Source organism: Phalacrocorax carbo, chromosome 12, assembly GCF_963921805.1.
Source record: "Phalacrocorax carbo chromosome 12, bPhaCar2.1, whole genome shotgun sequence".
NCBI classification, from domain to species: Eukaryota; Metazoa; Chordata; class Aves; order Suliformes; family Phalacrocoracidae; genus Phalacrocorax; species Phalacrocorax carbo.
In genome coordinates, this window is record NC_087524.1 from 15,359,530 (window position 1) to 15,378,188 (window position 18,659).

The 18,659-nt window shown below is 39.8% G+C and overlaps 1 protein-coding gene across 2 annotated transcripts in view; it reads right to left on the reverse strand.

Moving 5' to 3' along the window:
• Positions 1–3,097: 3,097 nt before the first annotated feature.
• Positions 3,098–18,659, reverse strand: part of HSPA12A (heat shock protein family A (Hsp70) member 12A) — a 59,394-nt gene continuing 43,832 nt past the window's right edge. The window contains exons 7-12 of one of the 2 annotated variants that reach the window (XM_064464232.1): positions 16,350–16,521; positions 13,491–13,577; positions 12,815–12,919; positions 11,473–11,731; positions 9,719–9,822; positions 3,098–8,298 (exon numbers count right to left, since the gene is read on the reverse strand). In XM_064464232.1, coding sequence (XP_064320302.1) covers positions 7,664–8,298; positions 9,719–9,822; positions 11,473–11,731; positions 12,815–12,919; positions 13,491–13,577; positions 16,350–16,521 — 1,362 coding nt within the window. In that variant the 3' untranslated portion in view covers positions 3,098–7,663. The remainder of the gene's footprint in view (positions 8,299–9,718; positions 9,823–11,472; positions 11,732–12,814; positions 12,920–13,490; positions 13,578–16,349; positions 16,522–18,659) is intronic. The other variant, XM_064464233.1, reaches the window with a different exon arrangement.

Here is an 18,659-nt window from a genome sequence, read left to right on the forward strand (position 1 = left end):
GAAACAGTCCCTAAACCCTGGAAATGCTCCCTCGCGTAAGTGTTCAAGTCATTTCCACTGCACTGTCAACATTTGTGCATAGGAAGTTGTCCCCTGGCTGCCAAACAACAGTTTCAACAGGACACAGGTGATGTCTTGTTTCAGACTGCCAGTTTGTAAGCTGTGTGCCATTAAAATAGCCTTTGTGATCAGACACTGCTGCTGGCTGCTGGGAAGGAGCGCATGGAGCAGTCTAGGAAGACAAGGAAGAGTGACAAAATTAAGAGCTGTAACTAAAGGAATGTTTTATAGCAGGGAAAGGTCATCAAGGCAAAATGGGTTTCTGGGCCATCCTGTGTAAGGCTGAAATACAATGAAAAATGCCAATACCAGACAACCTTCGGTTAAGATGGAGGGAGAAAAAAAGCCTGGATCGCAGTTCAGCTTGAGTTGATGCATTTAAGAGTCAAGGCATGTTTGAATTCGGGCATTTTGTTCCCAAGAGAAGATATTCAATGGCTTGAACTTATTTCAATAGAGGAATCTGAGAAAACATTTGGAAAGAATGAATTTCAAAATGGGAAACTAGGGTCTCAACTTCTGCAGGAGTCCAAAGAACTGCGAGGAAAGCTACTGAAGAATTACAGTGTAATGTAACTTAAAACATGAGGGATATTATCTGTTCATCAGCAGCAACTAATTAAGGTTGCAGTGAAAACTGTTGTAAAGGTAGCACTTAAATTTCCATGTAATAGAAACAGCACAATTTACTATCAATGTTGTTTTTACCGTTAGAACAGTGATTTCACATTCTGGACAATCAGACATGAATGTTTAGTGCAGTAAAATTCATATGAGATGAAAAACATATTCTCTGGGAATTTAAACCTTAAGGTTTCCTTTGAGTAACTAGTTTGTGTCCTAAGCACTCAAAATTTAGATCCATGAAACTCTACAAGAAACATCCCAAATACAGACTCACTTTTCAAGCTGATTTATATATTAGAAAAACTACAAGTGCTGCCAAAACTGTTTCAGAGCTTCTGTATTTAGCTTTTCCAGGATCTGAGGAATATGCTTCCTGCATCACCTGTGTACCTCAATCCAGTGGTGTTGCAAAATTTGTGCCAGATCTCTGAGCATGCAGCTAATGAAGCCAGTGAAGCCATTTGTGTTTTTAAACACTGCATACCCGTAAGAACATCCACATATTAAGTCTCATGTACAAAATCAGAATTGTCATGAACTCATAATCACAAACACATCACCTCCCCAGAGCCTACTCAGCACTCCTGACGTTTGCTGTGATGCATTTTCAAGATGGCACGAGACAGTTTTTGCTGCAAAAAATTGCTCTTTGCATCTGTGGAACTGCACAGGTTGTAGCACAAACTTCTTCCTTTGTTTCAATATCCACTTTCAGCTCTCTAAATTGAAGGAACAAAAGCACAAATTTCTGCCCACCCCAACACTTTGTTGTCACGCTACAGTGGTCCCACTGCCAAAATGTTTCTGTGTGTTAGAAAATAGCAAGGGATGAATGAGAACTAATAAAACAGAACTTATTCCTAAAAAAAAGTGAAAAAAAAGTTTTCCAACATCAGTACCTAATGAGATTGGCAAATAACAGGCCTGAATCCCAGTTATGCAAAGCACCTATGGTTCTCACCCATTTATCAGAGCTGCACCTCTTGAAAATCAGGCAGGTCTTGCACTGGGGAAGGAGATGCTGAATCCATTGTCCTTAAGACAGATGTCCGGGTGGCGTTTAACGTAACTGTTTAGAAAACTGAGAAAATCTCTTTGGAGATATTGGACACTGCTGTCATGGAGGTTGTTCTATTCCATAGCTATTAACATGAAAACACTGTCTACAAATTTCGGTAAGGATTTATGTCATTTTGATAGAACCAATGATTTATACAAACTCCTTCCTATGAAGATGGGACTGTAACTTTAAATATAAACACACTCATATGAGAAAAACTTGAGATTTAGAAAATCCCAGCAAAAGGGCCCAATTCTGCCAGTGACTGCACATACATGAAACCCCCTGGAAACCAGAGCAATGCGCTAGAACACTGAAAGCAAAATTTGGTTCTTAATGCATCCCTGAAGACTGTAATTATATTTCCCATTGTACTAGTAACATTAATTGAATGTTTAGCTGAAATCAAGTTCATTACAAGTTAAATACAGTACCTAGCCTATTAGGATGGTGTTTATAATTATAAAGCACTTGTAAAACATCTTCATTGCAGCAGATCAGTGGAAGTTGGGGTGTAGTGGCTGCTACACACCTCAGTTCATTCCCTGCATTTTTGTGTCTGAGCAGCACTGTAGACTAAGGTCACATACACCACTGAACTGTCTCCATAGCCAGTGCCAACACTGCAGAATTTTAGAGGGACATGGCCTGCAACAGTTAGCAGAAAAAATATAATATTGCACAAACTGTTATACAAGTTTCTTTCAGTGCAGCTGGACCTTACTAAACATTCTTAGATCTAGAAACACACAGTAAAGATGTACTCTCTCATGCAAATATACCTGGTTATTGTCCAGCTTATTGGCCTGATAATACAATTTTAGCAATAAACCAGCCTTCAACAAGGCCTAGGAGAGTACAGTCCTCTCTGATGCATCAGTTTTTATATTTGATTTCCCAGCCTTCTCAAAGCATCATTACAGAAAATATCTGATCTGCTTTTGGTATTGCCCAAAGTCTGTCCTATGTCCAGCCGACACCCTGCTCAGAGCTACACCAACTTTGGTGGAAGTTGAGTAATCCCCAGCAGTGGACTTCTACCTTGGGCATATACAAAGTCCCCCTAGAAAGTACACAAGTGAAGTAAAAATGCAGCAGCCTCTTGTCAGAGTTGTGTGTGCTGCACAGGGCCTGCAAGCCCCTGGCAAACATTCTCGGTGCCCACACATCTAAAAGGTTTAAGAAATCTGCTAAGCAGCACATGCAGTTGATGTCACTTTTGTTCAGTTACGCATACGAAGGAGTATCCAAACGCAAGGATAACCACTTGGCCTTACTGGCTTTCAAAATAAATTAGGTTTCTCTTTATAGTAATTTTCATGAAAAAATAGTAACACCCAAAAAGAAGAATCAGTTTTACTGTATTTTATTTGACATGGTTGAAGACACAAGAACACTCAAGATACAATCCAGACAAGTTGTGAACAGCTCCAAACATCAGTGAAATCTGAATTTATCTTGCACAGGGGTGAACAAGACCACAATGGTTGGTTTTATAATATAGTTTAAGACTATTTCAAGCAGGTGAGTACTGTGACGTTATGCCCAACAACTTTTATACTATTCATCCGCTTAAGCCACTTCATATCATAAATATGCAGCTTATCTTGGCAATTAAATCTCTGCAATATATAATTAGCCTTCTCATAATAATGCATTAAAACTCCTGTATATAAATATTGGTATATTCATACCAATGTAAACTGCCCTAACCATCACTGCACATTTATCATATCCTAGCACAATTAATCATTCTATCACAATTAGCTGCTAACTTTCAGCCTAGCATTAAGTAATTTGGACCCAAACTTGCAAGTTGCTGCTTAGAGCAAAGCTTCTGCCAAGGCCTTCTGCTTTCCCTAAGGATAGCAGGCCTTATCTTTTCAACATTAAGTTGCACAATGTCATCTGAAACCCCTTCAAAAAACATGCTCTGCAGGGAATCTCCTGCAAAAGTATCAGTACTACTCTAAAAATGACTCATTTCCTAATAAATTTCATATTAATTTTACAGCCTAACATCCTTTATCAAAATAGGCATCCACGTGCCACTTACAATGTAAAGTTCTTTAACCAGGTTATAGACTACAGACCACAACATAATATTCTACTTACAATTCTAATTCCTTAGAAAGACAAGCTAATTTTCCATTCTTAGATTTGAACAGGGCAAGGAGGACAGCTGGGAGTTTCTTCAGTAGTTCAGTGCTCTGCAAAGATAAGCTTGATAGTGCTCTCATCAGACTGAATGAAGTGCAAAAATATGCAAACCACATTGTACAGTTAGAGTTGAGTCATTTCAGCAACAAACCCCTGCTTGGATCCAGATGGAATCTTACGAAAGGTGAATAAGAAAGGCCAGAGAATCGCTACTGTGCAGGAAAATATGCTTCAGAAGAGCTGTAAAAACTACCCATTGCATTCCCTGCAGTCAGGCTGAAAACAGCACAAAAATCGTGGGCCATCTGATCTTGTGGTTTGCCTCCTCTTCAGAGGGAAGACAGGAGGTGGTTGCAGTGGTTTATTAGACCGAATTATGTGTTAACCTAAGGCCATCGGAAACAAATCTGTGCAGAAATGGACCAATTCGGTTTAACAAAGGATGCAAAGACACCAAAGCCTAATTTTCTTTAAAAATTTTGTCTTTTGGTAGGTGGTAGTGATAGACAGAGACTGGGTCTTACGTGCAGCTACAATAGATCAGTGTTGCCTATCTTTGGAAGGTAGTTTTGTGTCTTTTTTTTTTTTTGTAACTAGAGAAGATCTTTAACAAAACCCCAAAACCTAGTGAAGAAGCTGTATATCCAGATCATAAAATCGAATTTTAACTTGGTTTTACAGGAGGATTCATCCATTATTATGATGAACTGCTGGAGATGGAATGGTCACCATCTGAAACAAAGAAATTAAAATCCCAGCAAGATACTAGTGCATCTGTGTAATATGCTTAACTGGTACGACTTGCATTGCAGGAAGAACGTCGTATTTTCTGACACACCAACATTTCTTTCCTATTATTATAAGATCAGCCTTTTACATTTCATATCTTACCATCTTTAAAAGCCTATAATTACAGAAGCTGATTGAGAAACTATGTTATTTAAAATTAACAGCTGAATGAAATCAACAGAGGCAAAGAGCATTTTTATACAAGAAAATAGCACTGTAGAAAGAAAGAGTCTGTACAATATTTAAATATTGTATATACATAAAATTATATTGTTCATAACTCATCTTAAAGTTTCCCTTGTTTGTAAACAATGGAAAAGCAACACACAAAAAATCCCAGTATTTAGCTTTTAAAGCATTTTGCAGGCAGCAGGAAACTGAATGCTAGCAAGCACACTTTGTAATTATAGAAAGTATCCAGGCAGATACTGTGACTAGCGTTCTCCAAAGTCTTTTTTTTTTAAATAAAAAAGCTGAATGCAGAACAGATTTCACATTCAACTAGGGAATTCTGCAGAAGACACGGAAAACTCAATGACAAAATGCAGTAGACCAGTTCTGCAGCTCTTTACTGTGGCAAAACTCCCGCTAAACACAGAAAGCTTAAGTGCAGAATTGGAATGTAAATTAGTGAGATCATTGATAAAGCTTTCACTTCCCAAAAGTGTCAGTAATGGATTTAACTCATGCTCAACTTATTAGAAGTGAAGGTTTAGTTTAACAATTAACATTGCAAAGTTTCAAAAATATAATGAATTCCAGCAGGTAATCAGGCAGCTCTGTATAAATGCTCCAAAAGTGTCAACATTTTAGGGTGATTCTACAGGTTAGTATTAGTCTGCCAATTTGGAGTGGGATGTGGATTTGAATTTGAATCTGAAGGTGCCACTTCATGGAGGATACAGGTTGTAGGTTGCAGAAGTTATCTACCTGTAGTATTTTGAAAAATAAAAACTGGTCCAGTTGCAGAAGAAATTTTCCAGGTGAACATGCTTAAGAAAACATTTCCAGAAAGTTAGTATTTGGAAAACAAGATGCCATGACCACCACTGTATTTCACCTGCATTAGAGTGGTGAGCTCATAGCCATGTAAGGAATGATTTACTTAATGCTATTTGTAGCTCCATTCTCCTGGCTTCTGCCTTCCACCTTACCGGCCGTTCAACTCAACCCAGAAATATATTTTACTCAATTAAAATGCATGCTACTCAAAATATATTACAGTACTTTTGATAGGGATATTTTCTCTTCTTAAAGTTGTTAAAATCTTCCTGGACAGCCATCATCTAATTGTACTTCCGCATCTTAACATAGGGATTAACAAGAAAAGAAATATAATCATTTGGAGAAGTGCTTGGTAAACCAGATAGGTCAGAGGGACCTCGACAGGCAGGAGAAATGTGCAGACAGGAACCTCATAAAATTCAACAAAAAGAATTGCAAAGTCCTGAACCTGGGGAAGAAGAGCCCTATGCACCAGTATACGCTGTGGGCCAGCTGGCTAGAAAGCAGTTTGGCAGAAGATGACCTTGGAGTCTTCGTAGACACAAAGTTAAGCATGAGCCAGCAACGTGCCCTTGCAACAAAGAATGCCAATAGCCTGCTGGGGTGCATTAGGAAGAGTATTGCCAGCAGGTCAAGGAAAGTGATTATTCCCCTGTATTCAGCCCTGATGAGACCACATCTGGAATGCCGGGTCCAGTTCTGTGCTTGCCAGTATGAGAGAGACATGGACATACTGGACTGAGTCCAGCAAAGGGTCATGAAGATTGGAGTATCCCTCATGTGAGGAGAGGCCGAGAGACCTAACACTGTTCAGACTTGAGAAGGCTCAGGGGATGCTAGGAATGTGTATAAATGCCTGACAGAAGACATTAAAGAAGACAGAGCTGGTCTTCTCAGAGGTAGTAGTGAGGAACAAGAAGCAATGGTCACAAACTGAAACTCGAGAAATTCCTTTTAAATGTAAGAAAAAACCCTGTTTTTGCAGGGAGGGTTTCCAAATACTGGAACAGGTTGTCCAGACAAATTTAGGCATCTCCATCTTTGGACATACTCAAAACTGAACACAGTATCCTGCTCTAGCTGACACTGCTTAGAGCTGAGAGGTTGGACCAGACAGTCAATTCAACAGATGTCACCTCCAACCTCAACTATTCTGTAATTCTATGATTTCAGATGAAGACTATTAAAAATAAGTTTAGAAGACCCAAAAAGGGAAAAAGCTTTGTTCTTAAGGATTTTCCAAAATATAGTGAGGGTTATGCTAGCTATTTAATCCAACGGCTAGTTCTGAGAGGTTTTAACAATAAAGGCCTTGTTTTCAAACTAGAGCAATCAATATTAGGCTCCCTATCTATATATAGATAGATATATAATCTATTTTTAAGGATTTCTGAGGATTTTCTTTTCAGTGGGACCTCAGAATTCAAGAAACTCGGTTCCCATTTCTTTAAGTCATTGATTTTCAGCACTTAAAGTTTTGAAAGTACAGGACAAAAATCAGAAGAACAAAAGAATACTATGGACTACTGACTTGTTCCCATTGCCAGCAGATGGTGCTGTTTAAAACAGATACGCCCCCTACAACCACCACGTGGGTTAGTGAGTTTTTCTTGGGAGGAAGAGGAAGAACAAAGCAAAGAGATTACTATTTTATACCTTTTTAAATAATCTTCAGGACCCAACAATAATCAGTATTTACTTAATAAAGGTAGATCTTTAAGCATGCTTGAGTAACTTGGGAACTTTCACTACGTCTGGCACTTTTGCTCCCAAAACATTTTAAGGGTCTTTCAAAATCCAGTCTTTGGTCATCAAAGGGCACAGACGTGACATACCCCACGTTACTAGCTGTTCTCATATAGCCTGCTGAAATTCAAGTTGATTACATGATATATGAAAGTCAGAAAACAGAATGGTGGAAGATCAGTCTCACAAACAGGCTGTGGTGGGGAAAATGGGCTGTTAGTAGTTTAAGAAATCAATGCCAACTTTGACACTTTTAGAGGTGGCAACATCAATGGCCATAGCTTTGATTTCAGTGTCCCCAAACTGCATAAGTGTTTTGATCTCCCGCCTGTTTGGCACTGAAGCATCAGTTCCCGTGAGATCCAAGCGAAGGGTGCCACACTTTTTCACTCCAGATTCGGTGATGAAGCTGACGTTATCTTGTTCTGAGCTATAGATATTAATCACTATTACTAACTGAGAAGGTTTGGCAGGTGTGTAACTGCGTGTCACAGTTTCTCCAAGGGCTACAGATTGGTCGGCTGAGATAAATTTGTCAAAGACATCAGTGCACCAGCGTGTGCCATCTTTGATTAGAAGCTTCTCTGGTGGATGCTTCCCTTCCACAAACCGATTGAGCACACCCACACCGTAGGTGAGAGGTGAACGCCGCACTTTGATGACAGCAGGGTCTAGACCAAAGAGAACAGCTCCTTTGAGGATAGTGAGCCCCACATCCTGAGGAATGATGACTCGACATCTCGAACCAAAGGCGCTCTGGACAGCTTGTTGGAGTAAGGGCGATTCAGCGAAGCCACCCACCAGGAACAGAAACTTGACATTGGTCACTTCTGGCTTATCAAACACATCACCTAAACAGAAACAGAGCCCATTCAATTGGGAAAAATCCACTGTGATGAGGCAATGAAGGTGAAACTCTTAATGTCTGAGTGTACTGAATGTCCCAAGCACATGCACAAGATCTGAAACTGCCACATCTATGCCCACACTACCACTCTCTGCATGCACTAATTCCACTTCTGCAGTCTCTTCTCTATTCTGTTTCACTGTGAATGGAAACTTACTCAAAGCATACAATTTTTAAGCTGCACTTAAGCCAGAATTTTTATTTAGCTTCTACCAGTAAAAGGAGACACAGATTTCTTGCAGAGACATCCTGGCAGGGACATTATGGGCAGTAGGGAAACGGACAACATCTTGCCACTTCAAGTATCAGTGAGATATTCCCAAACCTAACTGATTCACATACCCTTTACTGCATTCCAGATAAGTCACTCCATTTTAAATTCACTTATTATTTCTGACCCTAACATCTTAACCACAATATGTACCATCTGCATAACAATACTTCTTTACATTTTTACAGGTGTTCCTTCTCAGCTCAAGCCCACATCCCATACTTTCAAGAAAGTCATAGAGTTCAGTTGTAGGCTCACCCCTAGTTCAAATAACTGAGGCAGCATGACTGAGGTATCTGTCATAACTATTGTAACTCTAGACCTCTACCTCGCTGTGCACATATAAGCTGTTCTGTACTAGGTAAGTTGTTACCTTTCAATATTTATCTAGTAATTCCTCACATATAGAGAGTAAAGCTGGATATTCCACTCCAAATACAGTTCCATTAGTGCATTGCAATGTGTAGAACAGCAATACTTTGCCCAGTACATATATTATACTCTACTTGATACAAATCCAATCTTCCACCAAGAAGACTTTAAGTAATAAATTTCCCAATAAGCCTATGTCACTTCCCATTACTGGCTAAATAAATTCAGTGCTGCTTAAGCCATGCCTGGAAGTACTTTTACCATGATGCATCATTTATTATTTGTATTTTAAAGATGTCAGTGATTTGGACAGTCATGAACAAATGTGACTTTTTAAGCCCTTCCACTGAGCAGAAATGAACTAGAGGTCTTAATAACAGGAATAATCGGAAACTAGTTATGTCTCTGGCATTATTTAGTTGTTGCCTGAAAAAGGAAAAAAAAAAAGCAGGATCTGGGTTAGTCAGTGCGTTGCAGCCTTCTGAATGCTTGTAGCCCTGGAAGTACAGAATAATTGAAGCTCAGGCAGTAACAGAACTGAATCACAGTCAATGTGTGTGTCCTTTACTTTTACTATTTTCATAACTACTTTGTAGAGAACTACAAGTTTCAGAACTAAATTCCTTGCCCACTTTTGGTGCATACTAGGGGGGTTGCTTAACTTTAATTCATTACTGGTTTGAGATGAAACAGGTAAGCAAAGCTACACACAGATACGTACTAAGGTGCTGAATAATCTGGTCAATTGTAGGTTTGAAAAGAGCGTTCATTGCATCCGGGCTCATCCTCAGCATTCCCTGGGAGGACCACTTCACAAAGTCCACACTGGAAAAAAACAGTGAGAGAGGACATTAAAACATTACAGCTGAGCTGTAGGAAACAGCCAAGCACTCAAAAGACACACAAATAAATTAATGAGCTTATAGAATCTGCATGCATTTTGCTGGGAAGAAAGTGCCTCACCTCACCCTAGCCCCATACCAACTGCAGCAATGTAAAATTTCAAGGGAGAATTATTTTTGCTTCTCTAATTGTTGTTTTCTTTGCCTGATTGCCTTCTGTAGCACTACCAATGCTCAGCTGCTTCCTGAAACAGCTGGCAGTCAATCCAGTGCTCACTCATCTGAAACAGCACTGATTCATCCCCAGAAGGGCAACATTTAGATTATAGCAGTAGCAGGCCAAAGCCACTGGAAACACACAAGGAAACCAAGCAAGTATGGGAAGCCTCAGGAGGCAGAAGAGAGCACAGCATTTTAAATGAGGCATAACATTTGTTAAATGAATACAGGCATTACATTATTCCACCACTGATGCACATCCATATAGCTCAGTAATCTCCTTTTCATTCATGCACATTTTATGTAACCTTTATGCTCTTTCTATTCTGTTACCCATCTCATTTTATTTGAAGGGAACATTTAGCATTCACTCTAAGATTTGCCATTAAGACTATTTATAAGAAGGAGATGGTCTTGTGAGGGGGAATATTTCCAGAAATTTTCAATTATTTCAAAACCTCAGTCTCATTTAGGAAGTGACTCCGAGCTGGATTCCAACTACATTTACCAATAACTTTAGGAAGAAATGTCAGAGTTTCAGCCTGGATGCTACATTCAATATTTACTGGATTAAAACGCACACAAAGAAGCCAAGGTACAGGTACTAAATATTGTGTCTTCTGCTCTCATGTGCCAAGTGTTCTGTCCCAGATTTGCAGGTCTCTTGTTCATTCTCTTTGATACCATTAGTGTCCAGGTCCCCTGTAGTATATAACTTCAAAAGATGCAAAACGCCCACTTCTGCTTTTTCCTAACTTCCTTTTGTGTAGCAGCCCAGTTAGGGTGCTTGTCATTTAGGGTGCTTTCTTGATACTTACAATCAAGAATTAAAATCTCTGCAGGGAATTATGTCTCCCCACCTACGGATCAAATGATCTAACTGTAACATACTAGGAGAAAAGAAAGTCTGCCATCACTTCAAAAGAATGCTTTCCTCTTACAGAGCTCTACGCAATAGTATGTTTTCACCGGTGATCTTGTATTGTTTATAACTTCCCTCAGGTCACAAATATACATCTCACTCAAGATATTGGATTTGTTCTAGGGTCCAGGCCTCTAAAAATTAAGGTTCTAGGTAACTAATTTTAGACATCAAATTCTGTATTTGATCTGACCTAATTAAAACACTCAAAAATACATGGTCAGATTCAGGAAAGTGATGCAGTGGTGGCCTAGCGAAAGTCACAGAAAGCAATACCAGGAGAGTGCAAGTCTTGTACAGAAAAGCTTTTGCAAGAGATTGATCAGAACTTTTCATTCTGGAAACTGCACTTCAGGCAATCCCATTTTCTCATTTTATATTACATTTTTACATTATTATCTTTCAGTCTACATGTAATTAGGGTGTTTTAATTATTTGTCTTTGCTGTCAGTAGTTAATTCTGCATCCATTTGGGTTCAATTGTCTACTCACTTGCTTTTCCTCAAGGCATGTTCTACACTGTGACCTCGAAACTTCTTGTAATAGTCAATGAAGGAGAAAGGCAGAGTGATGTTTAGTGGATTGGTCCTGTCTGGAGCTGCTGCCCGTTTACGGGACTCAAACGCTATCATCAGATCTACCCAGGCAGCAGGACGCTTGATTTTAAATTGCTCAATAAAATCTTCTCCAAATATTTTACACAGGAGCTTTTCAAATTCATAGTCCACACCTAGAGAACCATATGGTCCACCTGTATTACAAACAAAACACAGCTTTAATATTCTGAACTGCTTACTAGATTTCAAGTTGACCAAATACACATCAGATTGACACTACTAGGACTGCCATAGGAGAAGGTCTACAGAAAGGGGTATCTTTTCTAAATATAACAGTTGGTCTAATACAGAACATAATCTTACCTTTGCTTCACTTTTACTCCTATACCACCATAGTCACTGTAACATTACCACTATAAAACAGAAACATTTTTATTAGAAGCAAAGGAAACTGCCTCCACACATGAGAAGGTGTGAGTTGGACTCATATTCAGGACTAGATAGACTTGATGTACAGTGTCCCATTTGCTCTTACTAGGTTGTTTCCTGAGGTAGTCTTGCTCCCACCAAGACTGAGAACGCTCAGTGATGAACCATACAGATGAAGACTAACGCAGGATGGAGACACAAGAACAAATAAGAGGCTGTCTCACGTGGGTAACACTAGTGATGGGACAAAGCCAAAAGGGATCTGCAGTTTAGGAAGGGAATACCATTCAAGGAATTGCACTTTATATCTTTGTTGCGGACCAATCATTGTGCTTTTTTCCCCAGGGGATTGTAGACCCTCCTTGCTACACTGTCTGTGAAATTACTGGAATATATAAGCTTCCCCTTAAATCTAGGGAAACTTCTGTTCCGCCAGTCACTTTACAAGGATCTTGTTGTGACACTCAGCTATTCATATCTCCACAGTACATCCCTGAATACCTGGACAGAGCAGCAATACACAAGCAACTTCTTCAAAGGACAGGAGGATAACTTCTAGCAGAAGTCAGACCAGGACTGTGGCAGGAGGTCATGGCCTGAATGGGAGTGAATTACACAGGAGATGGCAGTTTCTTACCCTTCCAACATGAGGTTTACCATCCCAAAGTGTCAGAAGCATTATGTGATTTACCCTTGTCTGCTGACCAGCAGCTAGGTTATACTAATTTTGAATGCGGGTCTTATTTCAGGAAGAACCGTTAGTGAAATGCAATGAATAATAAAGGTTACGTTTCTTTCACTGAGTAAAAATATTACACAAATAAAGCAAGCAGTGGAAGTGACATTACCTGTTGCCTTGTATAGCTCCTTAAGATGTCCTTCAGGAAGCCTTATCTGATGAACAGTCATATCCACTGTGCCTCCTCCACTGTCAACAACAATGTAACGGTCACCTAGTTTGCCAAAGGAATAGGCAAATGTTATTTACATTAACATTATCACAACAGCATATTGCAATGAAAACTTCTCAGGGGCGTTATCACCATGACAGGTGATGACTTGCAAAGAGTCATGACTGTCTATGCTGAAGACTTGATCTTTTTTAGTAATTATAAAACAATGAGTGGCAAGAAGTATGAAAGTTGGATGTCAGAAGCTATTGATTTAGCACAGATGAAATGTGGTTTAGTACAATTGCTCATGCTGTTAGCGTACATCCTAGTAGGTTACCAAATCAACACTATGGCATATTTACAAGGCCTATTCTGAGGAAAATATTTTCATTGCATTTTAACACCTGGATTCCTTTCTATGATCGCCTTAATAAACTGTATTTTGCTAGAGCATACAAAATAGCAGTTCAGCCTTAGTAACCAACAGTAGCATATGAACTTGTATTTTTTTCTTTTCCTACTTATGATCACTGTGAGAACAACGCAGTGCACAGTACATTTGTGGAAAACACAGTGTTTGCCTGTGATAAGGAACCAGTGAGAGCAAAGTTTATTCAAGAAAGGACACTACCTTCCTCCAGTTCGGACCAGATCTCTCCTATGACATTTTCCACCAAAAAGGTACGACTCTGTCGATTACGACGGACGTGTTCCTTAGCTAGTCATTGACAGAGAAAAAATTACCGAGTGTAAGAAAGCATGAAGAAGCTGGTATCATAAGCTGCAGGAAACAAGTGTAAGCAGGCTGACAGATCTGTATGTATCACTACTTAACAAAAAAAATGATCAGAAACTATTGCATTAGAATCGGGAACATTATAAAGTTGTTCCTAGAACAAAGGAAAAATGTTTTTCAGCCACACCGATCTTCTTTGATGCTAACTGGATTAAAACCAATAACCTACCATGAAAGCTATAAACAGGTTTGATTTATTTCTTTTATATTCTGTTTTTTAAAGCACCATCTGGAACCAGGCTGGCTTGCAGCCAGCTGTGCTCAGCACAGCCTCTGCCACCCTGCAGCAGCCCTGGCCTACTGCCAGACTGACCTGTGCCACCTGGGGCTGGGGAGACAGCCCCCACATTTCCAAAAGACACTGCTGATTTTTGGGTGCTCAGGCAAAGACGCATCCTGAGCCTTTCAGGACTCTGGTCTGTCTCAAAGCAAGAAGCCAAAAGCACTGCTTCTCAGATTTATAACTTCTTAAGGCCACAGTAATCACCAACTCAGACCTCATAATATTTTAAATATACACCAATTAAAAATTAAGCATAATCTAGCAATACTGTTATAACAGTAAGTTAACTTACAAGACTTCATTGCTTATTTAAAAGATGCAGAACAGTCTGAAGAGAAAGCAGAGTAGTGAGAGCCTTTGTTATTAGCTTCTTAATCAACCCCTACAACTGACTGACCAAAAAAACATTCCCTGGGTAAACTTCACTTATCTTCAAAGGCACTTCTGTAAAACACTACAGAAGAAAAGAGGTAGCCTGTCATGCATGAAAATATCTTTCTTTCTGAAAACATCAGCATCCAAATCACTGAATGCCTTTTGCTTCTTGTTTCTATAGTGTCTATCATCAGAAAAAGACCAGCGGCTCCACTTGCACCCATACCCTCCCATAAAGACCCTATGATGCAGACAAGCCACATCAGCCTTGCAGTGCTGACTCAGCAGCACACAGTGAGAGCTTAAATGACGAAGCATTCAATGAGAGAGCAAGCACAAGGTCCAGGCAAGGGCCTGACACAGAGCCCATAGAAGTCAACGGGAGTCCTTTCATTCACTCCTGTGGGCTAGAAGTGAACACAAGAGCCAGTCTTTAACTACGACTGAAGTAAGGTTATCCTGGCTACTATGACAGTAAAATTTTTGTTTTGACTTCACAGCAAGAATATGGTCCTTGGAGTGCTTCTTTCTGTTTATATTTAAAGGGTTTTTCTCCTTAATCTGTTCCCAGCTTGTCTTGGGTGCCTGCCATGCCTTTATGAAATTTTAATTCTAACCCCAAATTAATTCACTCCAAACTTTGTTTTCATTAATTTTGACATGAAACCTTTCTCATGCCCAATAGCTTTTACCATACAAAGTCAAGAAGGAGAATGGTACCCCCATCCAAGAAAAAGCCCGTTAGCAGAAATCCACTATCTGCCAGATTTTGCCCAGCTTCAAAACATTAACCAGAGAAACTCCTTTCTTTTATTATTTTCCCAGAGGCAAATCCCTGCGTAGCCTGAAAGTGATTTCATGTAAAACCACACGGAACTGGAATGGTTCAGGACACAAACGAGGGGGACAAAAAGCAAAGGGCCCCTGGAGGGGCTGCGTTCTGAAAATGGATTGTGTCCTGCGCTCTGTGAGGGCCTCTGTAACACTGAACACATCTGACAAGCGCTGGCTAGGAGAGGCACAGATCTGAGAGAATGATCTAGTGACTCCACCTGATTAAAAAAAACCAAACTCCAATAAGTACAGAAATAGCTTTACTAGTTTAATCTTCCTTTCTCCTGTGCTGTTTTGACCTAGTAAATGTGATAAAATACAAATTCTTCTGAAAAATTCCTTCTGGGGTAGATTGTCACATTACCACCAACACCAGTGCAACTGTTACAGTTCACACAGATGGGAAATCTGTGCATTATGCAGCAATCACATCTTACTGCTGCTTCATTTTCCTTTTGGTTTTTATCTCCTATTCTCCCCCAGTCTAAGGGAGGATAACATGCTCAAAAATCTTTGGTGATGAGGGATCTTTTGGCAAGTGGTTTACACCATGGTCCAACCTCTGTCCCTCATTGTAAGTCAGTCTTCAAACATTGATATTAGCAACAGATCCCAGGTCAATAAATCAGAAGTGCCATTATCTAGTTGCTCTTTTATGAGCAGATAAATTCATTGATATATTCCAATATTGCATGTTCCCGAGTGTTGAAAATAATTAATGATATTTCATAAAGATGACATCAAAAAGCATCTGCCAACACTCTGGAACTCCTCAGACTAAAAGTCTCATTGCAGATCCAGTTATTTAACACTGCTTCAATAATGCAGCTAATCGAACACATAATTGTTTCCAACAAATTAAATTTACAAAGTGATCCAACATGAAGAACTGATTTTAATGAAGGCAGAAAAATACTGTTGTGAAAATACTAAAAGGCTCCCACAACATCCCAATAAAGGCAAGGCAATGAAGCTACCTGTGTGTTAAAATTTAGGCATGTGCAAAGGTGTTTGCTGGATCAATGCTAAAATAAACTAGTCTAATTATAGTAAACAGCAAAACAGTTTCTAAAAGCAAACTGATGCTAGCCTGAAACATTTGAAGAGAGCAAAGACAACAAAAAAAGGTCAGAAAAGAGCCCTCGTGGACAAGGCAAATGTAGGTATAAGAATCTAAAGAAGTGAGTTAATAGAAGTAGTACCCTGCGTAAATCCAGTTCCAATAGTGTCACTTGGGCTATAGCCATTGACAGGCGCCCTACTACTCAGGTCTATCATCTGGTGCAGGCGGAGCTTTCGGCAGTAGATAGAGGCAGCCTCAGGTTCCAGGGCAATGATCAACTGCTCGGGATTTTCAGGAGATGCCATTCCTGCCTGTGAGAGAGAATTGATCAGAGAAGTAGGGTGGGAAACGCCGCAACCTAGCAGACCCTTCTCAGCAAGTGAACTAGCCTTTCCCCAGCTTGCGGTTTCAGTTCGGTCAGCCCTCCGAGCTCAACGCGCAAAGGAGCTGCTGCCGTTGGCTAAAGGTCTTGATCTGGGAATCGTCCTGCCCACAATGTATAGCACAACTTCACAGGCTGTAACGGGGAGTATGCATGCACTTACCATGCTAAGTGTCTAACTGAGCAGCTGTGTACATGAAAGGTAGAGAAAGGAAGAAAGTCATTTTGAAACCTGTGATGAATGGCCTAAAACCTGAATTCCTAATTAACCTGTGAATCTGCATGCTAAGAGGGGCTCCAGTCTGCTTTAAAAAAATGAAAGAATACCTTTGGCCTCCCCCCCCCACAATTATATGTCTGCTTTCTTGCTGAAATGGACCCTCCCTGCACTGTGCAGCTTACTAGGAATATACGATACACTTTGCCAGTAATGCATCTTTTGATGTAAAACCAATATTTTCTACTTCAAAATCCACTGCTTTTAAGCACATTCACATTTACATCATCTTCAAAATGCTCAGTTTCTTCAAGGACTCAAAATACAATTGGGCAGGTTCCCTAAAATGTGATGGAAACAAGCCTAAAAATAATCCCACATTATAAAAATCAACATTCACAATTCTTTCTATTTTTGTTCTGGATTTTCAGCCTACAGACACAGAGATTTTCAAGAAGCCACAAAGTTCTCATGTAACCACATCACTCTCAGAGCTGGGCTTAGAGAAAAACATCAAAGAGCAGTTGACAAAATAGTGTTTTCATTTCTGTTCTCCTGTACTTCTCCCTACCGTATCAATTTCTGTTAAGATAGATAAAAATACCTTTCAATTCTTTCTGCTCAACTTTTGGTTTACCTGCTGTTGTTTTTCAGTTAAGTGCCTGAGTACTAAAGCATGCTAGCAAACTAATAAATGTATGAATATTTTCTGCTTTCATGGTCAGTCTTCCTGCAAGCCTTCACCTCAACTCATACACACACACTGTGGGGGCTCCAGAGCATCCCCAAAAGAAGGCAGATGTGCATGACAAGACTGCAGACCTGGACTGGAATTTGGCTTCTTCCTGCATACAGCCACACCGTGGGCTGTGGGAATTGCTGGCTAGTTTACACCTGCAGTTAGAAACTCAAAGTAAAGCTTGTGCAAAAAGCAATACTGGGGTAAGACTTGGAGACTTTAAATTGTCCTTCACATTTAATGATTCTTTCTGCCCTCTCCATCTTAATAAGACAAACAGATTTTTATAGAAGCATCCTCCTCATTGTTGGTAACAAAAATGGAAAAACAATAACAAATAAATTCTAAAATAAAAAGGTAAGACTTAAATTAATCATGGTTGCTCATTATTTTAAAAGCACACCTCATGATTGGGATTATGGCCACTTTACATCCTTTAACTGTTGTTGGGCAAAACCTTGTGCTTCGGTTACATCCAATGGACTCCACAGCATGATCTGAAATCAGTGGAACTGGCTGGGAAGGAGAATGCTGTGCAAATGCCACAGAAAATCAAACCTTGCCCGCTATGTGGCAACACGTATTAAAAAATGTTATACTGAAAAGAATGTTCACAACCAAACTTTCAAAATTTGGAAAATGCAGGTTTACAGCAGCCAGAGTAACCCTAAGATATAAAAAGACTATCAATCAAGAACAAGGCCAAGCCAGACTTTCCTGCCACCATACCACTTGCGTGCAAGCACGTTGGCGGACACAGGCTTAAAGCGCCGGAGCTGCCCTGGGGATGAAGATGGTGTTCTTGCACTGTGCCTTAGTACAGACCCAACCTTTCCTCCAACCAGTCTGGATGTACTAGGCACAAGCAGGGCTGGTTTCAGGCCAGCTCACTTCAACATCAGTTATCTGAGCTCTACACACAAAGCTTTAACTTGTTGCATTGGAAAGGGCAACATTCGAGATATGAATCAATACTTGGTCCCTGACAGATATTTATCTAACCTGCTAAAGAATTCCAGAAATGTATGGTCTCTGCACATAAACTATCTCAGCCCTTTACTGTTTTTGCCTTTGGAAAGTTTTGCTAAAAGCCTAATCTAAATCTTTCTTG